The sequence below is a fragment of the Chlamydotis macqueenii genome, chromosome 3, assembly GCF_036417535.1.
Source record: "Chlamydotis macqueenii isolate bChlMac1 chromosome 3, bChlMac1.mat, whole genome shotgun sequence".
NCBI classification, from domain to species: domain Eukaryota; kingdom Metazoa; phylum Chordata; class Aves; order Otidiformes; family Otididae; genus Chlamydotis; species Chlamydotis macqueenii.
Genome location: NC_141558.1, coordinates 26,687,842 through 26,699,212, shown reverse-complemented (window position 1 = coordinate 26,699,212; position 11,371 = coordinate 26,687,842). Strand labels below are relative to the sequence as shown.

General features: G+C 42.1%; 1 protein-coding gene across 1 annotated transcript in view; it reads left to right on the top strand.

The window, feature by feature from the left end:
- The first annotated feature begins 9,387 nt into the window (after positions 1–9,387).
- Positions 9,388–11,371, top strand: part of HMGCLL1 (3-hydroxy-3-methylglutaryl-CoA lyase like 1) — a 78,998-nt gene continuing 77,014 nt past the window's right edge. Inside the window, exon 1 of the mRNA XM_086744015.1 lies at positions 9,388–9,538. Within this exon, the coding sequence (XP_086600141.1) occupies positions 9,422–9,538 (117 nt within the window). The 5' untranslated portion in view covers positions 9,388–9,421. The remainder of the gene's footprint in view (positions 9,539–11,371) is intronic.

Here is an 11,371-nt window from a genome sequence, read left to right as displayed (position 1 = left end):
GAATTCCTTTAGAAGTAGCGTTCTGTGAATTAGAATTCTGAAAACTTTCTATCTGTACTATAAGAAACATATGACTCAGATGTGTAGTCTCTGAAGTGCAGCATCCTGTCCGTGATGGTAGCCAGCACCAGATGTTTTATACAAAGGTGCAAAAAACCCTTACAGTAGGCAGATGTTGGATTATTTCTCTATTAAGGAGGTCTCATCCTAAGCCCTAATACTTAGAGACTGTTGGAAGCCCTAAAGGATGAAATGTTATTTTCATTCCAAAACTCTTCTTTAGTGTCTCACTGTTTTGCTCTTTGAGAGTGTTTGTTGTGGAGCAGTGGCAGGAATTGAGTTATGTGGGCTCCAGATGTATATTCAGCATTGTTTCCCATGCTAGATCAACATGCAAGAGCAAAATCTGCTCAGAGCAACCGGAATATTAAATTGCTTAGCTGTTAACCCCTGGCAAAAATGAAGGAGCAAAACATAGCTAGAAAACTACATTTCTCAACATTTTAGAAATTAAATTGATATTCACTGGGACAGAGGGCATGTTCCTGACTCCAGGCTATCCTGCGGCTAAACTCCAGATTCTTGCTACAAGACTTGGAGATGTCTGCATTTTAGAAGCAGTTGGATGTACTTTTGTAACGGTAAAGCTTTGGAGGCTTAAATATAGTGATCACTACTTCAGGTACCATGGGTAAACACCACTGTGTTTACAACGGGAACACAAGCTCATTGTCTCATGAATGTGTGTGGTGACAACACTATGGCAAGGAGCAGGAAATGGATGTTAATGAGGCTGAAGAGCCAAAGTCTCTCTGGGACCAATTGTGAAAGAAAGCTTCCCTTCCTGGCTCTCACGTGCCTTAGAAGTCCTACTGCCTCTGTGCCTGCAATGCTGCCTCTCCTTCTGTGTTTGGTCTGCTGGCGCCCCATAGTGACCTGTTCCTCTTCTCTCCCGTCCCTTAAAAGGCCCGCTAAAAGAGGAGTATAAGAACTCAAGCTGCCTCCATTACGCTACTTCACATCTTTGTTAGCTCTCATCTTGAGCTCTGAATTACAAATTTGATTTATAACAATTGAAGCATTGAGTGAAATGATTCTCCTTAACATGGTATGAAACACCTCAAATATTTTAATGGAAGTTCTGTACGTGCAGGAGCGGAAAACACTTTTTTTTTCAAAAGTAATAAAGAATACTTTTAAGTCCAGAAGCCTATTCACCTGTTGTCCTCAAGGGAAAAATGTAGAATCTCTTTGCACTAGGACCAGCAATACTCAAAGGTCAAAGAAAAGTCAGAACTGTAACACTAATGTATTACTATAGAACTTAATGAAATATTCTATGTATTGTTTTTAAGTCCTTATTACTCAAATTCCTAGCTGTACAGTGATCCAGTGTCAACATTTGGTTTGGCATTTAGGATTCTCTCCTAGGAAATGGGAAGTGCACGTTCAGTACTCTGAAGGCTTCTAAAACTCTGATCCAGGAACTTCACGCCTATTCCTCTGTGCTTTATATTTTTTACTGACCAAACTTCAGTGGCTACTTGTTCAACATGTGGACATACTGCACTGCCTAGAAGAGACACCAAAGCTTCCTTCATCACAGTGGAGAAGCAGGTTTGTAGTCAAGCTGCTCCAAGGGTGATGTGGACACCAAATCTCTCTCCACTGAATGCAGAAAAATGCAGCTTAGGCAGCCTAAATTTCTCTAAAGGCTCATAAATGCTGCAATGCCTAATTTAAATGCTTAAAGTAGGAGGTTGGACTAATTCTGTCCATATCTATTTTAATTCTTTGCAGTCTCATGCAGATAGACTGTTGTTTCTGTTTGTTGTGGGTTAGGTAGGCAGCTCAGCCACTTGCTCACTCCCTCCCAGGGGGATGGGGGAGGATAAAAATCACAAGGACAAAAATGTGAAAACTCAGGTTGAGATAAAGACAGCTAACTAAGTAAAGCAACATTGTGTGCGCAGGCAAGGCAAAACAAGGAATTACTTCACTGCTTCCCATTGGCAGGCAGGTGTTTAGCCGTTTCCAGGAAAACAGGGCTTCATCATGCATAACTGTTAACTTGGGAAGACAAGCACCTTAACCCTGAATCCCACCCCACTTTCTCCTTCTTTCCCTCAGCTTTTATTGCTGAGCACCATAGGGTATGGAATATCCTTTTCGTCAGCTGGGAATAGCTGTCCCGGCTGTGTCCCCTCCCAGCTTCTTGCTCACTCCGAGCTGGGAGGACGTGGTGAGAAACAGAGAATGTTTTGATGCTGCTCAGCAATAGCTAAAATACAGGTGTGTTACCAACACTGTTTTCATCACAAATCCAAAGCACAGCACCATAAGAGCTGCTATGAAAAAAATTAACTCCATCCCGGCCAAAACCAGTATCCTATTGTACTAGGACCACATTGTCACATTTTAAAGCCATTCTTTGCAATCAGAAAGATTTGTAAAAAAAAAATTGTAAATTTTCTTAAGGAAATTACTAATTCTTCTGTTGTTATGTAATTCTGTAAGCTGACACATAGATCTTAAAATCCTCAGATCTCCCATGTGAAAAAAATTCTTTCTTGCCCTGGTATATAAACATCTGCTTTGGAGGTGAATTGTGTTTTAAATTGGGGAAAGAAATCATTACAGGAATGGATGATACTGCAAATAACATTATGAAAAAGAGGAATATTGTTCTCTTTCACAGAATACTGCTTAAGCAACACTGGGTCCCTAAACGTAACAGCAATAACATGTGTTTTGCTTAACAATACGGCATCAATATTTTGATTTAAAGGTATTATTGTTTTTTTTTTCCCCAGATGAAGCTTACAGATATATTTTTGTTTGAGATGCTGTAGACTCAAGAATGTGCTTATTATTGCAACTGTAACATGAAGTAGTGCACACCAATTTTTATGTGAGTGCATTTCCTATTAGTGATGAAGACAGAGAAAGAAGATGTGAAAAACCTAGAGTTTTTCCAAGTGTTTTATTTTATCATTGTATTGCTACCATTACGCTGAAATGGGAATCTCTGAATGTCAATAGCATTCCAGTATATCCTATGTCAGCCTTTCCTCTAGAGTTACAGCATTCATTTGCTTGGTTCAGTCTTTGCAATTGAAGCCAAAAACCACAATCCTTTGTCCTAGCTTATGCATACTACAAAAGAGGATTTTAGATCACACAACAAAGCTGAAAACTGCAATCTGACTCTGAAGTTAAATATAAACAGAAATGGAGAAATAAACGATGCACACATTTACTTGATGATCTCAGATTACTTTGTATCACGGTGCATGTCATATTTGTTTTTATTCCACATTACATGCTATTTCAATTTATTTCTCATTATTTAGTAGTACATTGTCCAAAAGCTTTTGTTGTGTTGATAATTTAAAAACTGCACTCAGTTATTGTAAATATGCATTTTAATTATGTGTTGTTTAGGCAAAATGATACTAAGTAAATTGAAATACATTGAACTGCCATATTAAACACAAACAGACTACCTTGGCAAGTACATTCTTTATGTGCAAACATAAACTTTGCTTTGTCTGCTCAGTAACATCTCTGCTTTTTTACTGTTTTGTTGCCAAATTAGCCAAGTTTACACTTCACCAGATGACTTCTCCATTTCTTCTTGGTCCTAGGTTGAGTAATGTTGGTGGCAGAAGAAACAGAAAAATTATAGTGATAAATAGGCCACTATACTAGAATTTAAACAGTTACTATTGCTCTGGAACAGTTTAATGGCAGGAACATAGCAGTTCTGTACCCCAAGTAATTTTTAAAGGACAGCTACATGGCAAATGCCTAAAAAAAAATTTCAAACAGTTATTCCTGGTATGCTCATGAAATATTTTTTGTACATTAACTTAGTAATTGGAAGAATAAAATGAAAAAGAACAGAGAAATCTAAATTTCAGATTCATATAATCTACACATATTTGTGCTTTATTAGATAATACCTAATTCATTTTCACTTGTTGGAAAAGTTTGAAATAGAGAAATTGTATATGAGATATTAGTATATTAGATCCTAGGGTTTGTAACAAAATAACCAACAAGCAAGCTAGAAACTAATCAATCTCTATTTCTCTTGTGATATCATTGCCTAAATAAACAGTTTGTTGGACTGTCTGGGCTTCTCAGAAACACTCAGTTCCACCCCACCCCATCTTCATCCATGCCCTTAATGCTGAAACTGCATCCTCCTCTGCCAGAGGGAGACACTCTCTGATTGTCTCTTTATCTACCTGCTTCAAAGTTGTTACCACGTAACCTTTAACAGATAATTTTTTTCTGCGGTATACAGTGAGATTACATATTGATATTTGTAGATTGCATTTCATTTGGGCCTTCCCTTTCAGTCCACCTCTACCTTCCTTGGTGACTTTTTCTCTGAAGTCAACAACAAGTTTGCCAAGTCTACTGGTATGAAACTTTCCTTGTCTGCACAGGTAGAAACCAGGTATAGAGTCAAATGCAGTGACAATGTAATGGACTTAATAATGTTAGCTGGCGTGGGACTCATTTGAGTAAATGTAGCCAATGCAGCTATCTACATTTGAGTAGTTACCCTGGGATCTCTATAGTCAGCAGGGAGACAAATGCATATGTTAGAATATGGTCCATTTGATACTAAAATACATATTGAAAATAAATCAGAACTGCTTGCTACGAGAACATAGAAAAGGTGCAGGTCTTTAACTTTGTCCTGTTTGCCCAGAACGTAGTGCAGGTACACTTGCCAGGTGGTTATTTTGTGGTGTTTCGGCTAAACTCTGATAAATGCTCTCTACGGATATAGAATAAAAGTTGTCCCAGTATCTCCTTATTCAGTAAATATTTCCTAAGGATGATTTATAGTTTCTCTTTGTATTACTTGATGTAAAGAGGTCACTCGTTGGAAGAGCAAGAAAACTGGCCCCACTGACAATCAATACTGTTTTGTTAGCCCTTAAGAACACAAAGAGAGGAAGGAAATCAGAGGTTACTGCATATTGCACCTTATAATCCACACAAGAAATCACATCAGTATTTATTGGCAGAAAAGACTGGGTGGAAAGGTGAGGGAGATGCTAACTGCTTTTATGTGGAAAACAGAGATGGAAACATAGTCTGTGTAACAGTAGACAAAATACTTGCTCTGAAAAGGAAATACTTTCTTAAATATTATAATAGGACCTTGAAAATCCATTCAGAAATCGGCTCATAGTTTCTCCTGATAATGCTGAGTGGTAGGTCAGGTCACTGAGACGAAGAAATTACAGTCTGAACAATGCAGTCAGACAAGGGACACATTTGGTTCATCAGCATTTCTGTCAGTTATGGAAATATCTCAAATGGAAAATGTTACCCATAAATAAGCACTTTCTGCTATGATTCTCTGCTGCCTTTGATACGCCTCATAACAATTGTATGTAGCTATGCAGCGCTGGTTCTTTGGAGATCACCCAAAGGGCTTCAGAGTCCCATCCCTACCAGTGTAAAAGGCAGTGCCCTTTATAAATACAAAATAACATAGCTTATGATACATCCCTTTCTTTTATGACTCTGTGTATAGTTGGATAACTGTTGTCATTACAAAACTTGTGGTCTAAGCTCACAGAATTCCCTTCTTTTCCTATTTAATGCTGTCTAGTAGTATGAGAATAAAACTAAAATGTTTCAATTTTTTTTTTGCTTGTGTGTTTTACATTGTGATCTAGTTGTCAAAAACCCTGCCATCTGACTGAATTAGTGAAAGAATAGAAAACAACAGATCGAACATCTGGCAAGATGTAACTTGGACTTTCTTCTTGATTGTGTCTCTTTCAAATGCCAGGTGTCTATCACCTGGGGTGTAGTCTTACTTTGGCAAAGTAAATCTATTACTAACTCTCTGAAGAATGCCGTCTCTGAAAGATGCCGCTGTTAGTGGAACACTGATTTACTGCCACAACTGTAAAGACTGTTTCTTAACATTATGTTACACTTCCCATCAATTTAGATCAGCCAGACCTACCATATGTGAGAAGTTATCTGCATTTTTCTCCAATAAAACTGTAATGATGAAAGCTTTGCTTTCCCTGAGGTACGATCCACTATTGGTAGCCCCATTGTTTTTTTCTTTAGACCTCATCCTCTTTGTCAGGGCTGGAGCACATTATTCCTGCAATGCTTGCCAAAATTCTATGGCTTATTTGTTGTTTGAGACTCACCATATGTGTCTTTGATCCCTGCCTAGTAGGCACCCTGGCTGCTTGCCAGTTTGGCACTTACGATTATCACCAGTAAGAATAGCTCCCTTGCTTCTGATTCTGTCCTTCTTGCTGTCATCAAATCACTCTTTAAACAACTTTCTTATTTTCTTTTAGATGCTTGTAAACGATCAACCTATTTTTACCGTGCCTTTCTTGGCCAAGGTTGTGTGTCACACTGCAGGAAATCCAACAGCTTGATGTTTCCACTCCTAATGATCTGACTGCCAACTACCTGTGTAAAATTGCATGGAACAATAAGGAGTACTGAAACATCTCCCATGGTAATATTTGAAGTTTCTGTGCATATTACACAAATTTGCCTGTTCTCCCGATCTGGTAGGCTTGGTGGCATGACTTTTATAAGAGATTATTTATTTTAGTGAAAAGCATTCCTTTTAATAAATGTTTTAAAACCTTTTACCAGATTACAGTGTGAGCCAATGACAGTGATAGATTCAGAGGAGTACCGGAATAATAACTAGTTTTAAGAGATAGATGGAAAGCCAAAAGCCAGTCATGTGCAATATTTATTCACTATCCTGACGTAGCACTAAATACATCTGAGTCCTTCCATGTGTTCTAGTAAACTGAAGTTGTTCCAAAATGCCATTGTTGAACAAAAACCAAGCAGAATCAAAGTAAGGAACAGCACAGGGCATATAAAGGTCCAGATCATGAGAGGCCCACGTGCTGTTACAGAAAGATCTGCCAGAAGATTCCATTATTATTTGCATGATTTTACAAACGCTTCTATCAGTAAATATACTGGTACTCCCACTGAAAGTAGGCAAGGACACACTCTGCTTGGAGCTATTTTCACATTATGCTGTCCCACGTGACTCTTGCTTAGGAATAACAGTTTGGTTTAGCTTTAAAGCTTTTAACACACAGTGCTTTTTTTGATAGATAAATTATCACATCCTTCTCCCAGGAAACATGGGGGTTTCTGATTAATATGTTCTATTTATATGTTGCTTGATTTTGAAAGAACTGCTTACATGGAATTAGAAGCACTATTGAAAAATTCTGTGCTAAATTGGCAAGGATGAAAAACATTCTGATTTCAGGGAGAATGAGAGGTACAACAGAAAAAAAAACAATGAGAAACTGTTGCATAAGAATCCAGTTTATTTGGGATTACTTTATAATGTATGACCATTATATTTTCCTTCTCTGCCCAACAACACTGGGATTTCAGATAAAGATGCTCCTTTTCAGCACATTCAGTGGCACTCTGAGTCGTAAAGCAGGTTTGTGTCAGAAAACTGGAATAGCACACTGCAGCTTTAAGCCCTACAAAAATGGCATTCAGTTCTGGCAGTATGTTTTATAATCATAACAGTGACAGACAAAGAAGCAACGCTATTAGAAAGGATTTAATATGGAGAAGACAGCTGTTTGATGGTTAAGCTACCTGCAGAGCGTTATAATGAAACTAATTTCAGCAGTACGTGTAAGAAAGATGATTAAAGGCAATATGAAGTTTGACTCCAGTACTGGAGTAACTTCAGAACAGGTTAGGTAGGCAGGAGAGGTATACTTCAGACACAGGCATAGTCTTAACCTCCTCATGATTGCATTTTTCACCCTATTTCCAACTCACTATGAAATGTATAGAAAAGTGCAAACCAAAATTATTTACCTCAATAAAGTGCTTTTCTGTTCACATGTACCACATCATAGATAAACTGTCTGTCATTGGGAGACAAAAGAGAAAGGCTTGATTTTATGGCCAGCCTTTGTACATTTTACAGGTAACAAGACCAAAGCAAGTGCCCAAAGTCAGCATTTAATGGAAACTTAGTGGAATTTTGAAGTGTGAAAATATAAGAATTTTTAATTCACAAATATTTTACTGAAAGAAGGCAGAAAAGATCCTAACTCCCTCAGATTGCCATCAGTAGAGCTGGCACCCCTGGCACTTTTCTGTGGCCGTGTTTGAAATGGCAGAGACACCCATCAGCGATATTACAAAATAAATTATAAAATAGTATTTTAAATATTTTATTTCCAAAAAGCTGTCATGATCCTTGAAAAAGAAAAATTTCCCAGTCAGTTAATTAGCATCCAGTTTTGGTTTACGATGGCACTCAGAAACAAGGAGAGGTTTGGATGCACAGAACAGCAAACCTGAAATGCAAAACAGCAAAAGAAAAAGACGGTGCTTCAACAGCATCATGTCTATCCCTGAATGACTGAAACAGAGACTTGGCTGTAAACCTGATAATCTTTTGCAGAAAATGACTGAGGGAAAGGTTAGTGGATTTAACGAAAAATTCCCGATACCCCAGAAAAGGAATGATCCAGAAACAATTTCCAATGCATATGGTATTTTGCTTGAGAGTAGTTTGGAAAGTTGGCTGACACACTGAACACTGAAGGAGATGACAAAATATAACCTGCTGCTTCTGAAAGAGCTGTTAAAACCTGAAAAGTATTCCATTTGCTATGTTCTAAGTTTCTGCTAGGTAAATGAAAAGCATAAACGCAAGCGTGCGCATAAAGCCTGCTGTCAAAGACCTGCTGCCACCTGAGCGGCTGAGTGAGCAGGACAGGTTTTATTCCGCATGGTTTGCGCAGCCCCAGGATCCCAAAGCGGGCAAGCGGGCTTGGTCTCGAAGCAGCCCTGTCCCTTCGCCTTGCTCCTCTCTCTCCCCTCAAAGCCTTGTGCCAAAAGCATTGAAAGCCCCGGCTGGGCCCCATTTCCCCGGCTGTGCGGAGTGTCAGGAGGGATGCGGGGCAGGACAGCTGGCTGTCCCCGTGCTTGCGTCCCCCCCAACCCGAGGTCTGGGCTCGCCGGCGTCTCCTCAGGGGTTTCTCCCCCACCCCCGGCTGCCGTGGCGCTGGCCAAGGCCGCAGCAAACACGGGCGGCCACCGCCGCGGCCCCTCTGCGCCCGGGAAAGTGAGGAGGGGGAGGCGAGGAGCGGGAGGTGAGGAGAGGGGCCGTTGGTGGCTGTTGGCGGCGGTTGGCGGGCCGGCGAGCTGAGGCAGCGGTTGCCGCAGCGGCCGCGGGAAGGGGCGCGGCAGGGGTGCCGGCGCGGCGGGCTCCAGCCCTCCGCCAATCACAGGCGCTGCTCGGGGCCGCGCTGCCGCCAGCGGCTGCGGCGGGGCCCGCGCGGGCCGGGAGGCTGCGCTGACCTTGCGGCTTGGCTGCCGGGCGCCCGGCGAGCGCCCCGCCATGGGGACGGTGCCGTCGGCGCTGAAGCACTGCCTCAGCTACCAGCACCTCCTCAAGGAGCAGCTGTGGATCGGGGAGCCGGCCGCGCCGCCGCCTGCGGTTCCGCACCCCGGGCAGGTATCGCCGGGTGGGGGTGACGGGGATGGGATGGTGCCGGCCCTGCCAGGCGCGGCCGCCGCCAGGGGGAGGCCGGGGCCCGTCGGCCGCGGGGGAGCCGCCATCGCCCCTTCCTCGCCGCCCTTGCTCGCCGCCTCTTTCTCCCCTCGCCGCCTCCTCGCAACTCACGCCACCTACCCTGCATCCCCCCCGGCCCCGCCTGCGCCCAGCCCTCGTCCCCCCATCTCTGCCCGCCCCGCCGGCCGGTGTGAGGGCGTGCGGGCAGGAGTGGGGTCCTCTCTCTCGTCCCCGCACGCCGCTGGGCCTTTCCTGGTCAGCGTTTCAGAACACGGGTGGTTTTAAACCATCTGAGTGGGTAGTGCATACACAGGTGGACATATCTAGTGGCACTGGGCGCAGGAGTGAGGCAGTGTTAAAGAAATCCCCTCATCTGTGGTTCCCCCCCCCCAACCTGTTATAATCCACTGTGTGAAAAGTCATAAAATTCCAGGCTGACGCATATTTTGGCGAGGCCACAGTACCGCCCTTGCTCCCCAGAGTTTGTATTTCTCCAGTGAGTGTGGTGGGCCCATCATCTGCTGTTGGGTGGAGAGTCGCTACAGCTGTAAGGGTGTGGAGGCAGAGGTCACAACTCCCCTGGAGCAGCTGTACCCTGCTTTTGGCCCCGGGGTGCTCTGAATACCCTTGGGGCTGTCACGGAGGGGTGAGTGGATGTTGTTGCTCGCCCTCCTGGCTGTCAGCTACACCCAGGTGTGAAGAGTGGCTGGAGATAGTGGGGAGTGGGAGAGTGAGTTAGATGAGGGGAACGTGGGCACGTGGGCAAATTAAGACCGCAGGCCATGACTGTCCTCATCATGGTTTTGGAAGGAAAGAAATGAAGGAAAGGGAAAGCTGGCAGTGGCTTTTAGGAAAAGGCTGCATAAATCTGGAAGAACTTTGGAGGAAGAGGTCAATATGAAGTACTCCAAGAAGAAAATAATTCTGAGCATGACATTGCCTTTACTATAACAACACACTTATTGTTGGGGTATATTCTGTCATTCATTCCAAGTTTAAGTGCGGTAATCAGTCAGTGTTTCAAACATTAAGAACATGAGCCAAGCCTAGAGCAGAACTGTTTTAAAAATCATGTCTTAAAAAGGATGCACTTCTTGTTCATTGCATCTTTCTTCTGTTTTCTACACCTTTCAGGTACACGAGGGATACATCTTCTATTTTTTCTCCACCATCTGGAAGTGAAATTTGATTATTAGGTGGTAATGTAACTTCAGAGGTGGGGAGATCGTGAAAAATACAATGTTCTGAGTGCCATGAAAGCTGGCAGCATTGCAATTTTGCTTGAGGTCTGGGCTTGATACCTCAAAAGCTACATATGTGGAATACCCAAAGCAATACTGATGTGAGCACAGAGCTTTGTATAGGTAAACTCCATACAACTTCCACCTATCACAATTCCCTGAGAGCAGTGTCTATCCAGCATTGAATTTTGGGTTAAAAATCAAACATAATTCCTTCACTTGTTTCTGTAAAAGGGAAAAAATGTTTTCTTACTCTAATAAGAAATAAAAATAGAATGAAATAACTTTTATGTATTAGGCATGAAGCAAAGCACTATAAGCCTCTTCATGTGCCTTTGCTACCTTTTGATTGTCATTTTCTTTCAAAATATATGAATGTTTTTTAAAAATTCCTTCAAAATACATTGATATGCCACTTGATTGTGTCAGTCTCTGTCCCCTGTCAGACAAATAATCTGAAAGGTTCAAGGGCTTTTGTAACAGAGAGGGTTTGAAGTCAAAGATAAGCAGTAATCTCTTTCCAGAAAATCATAGA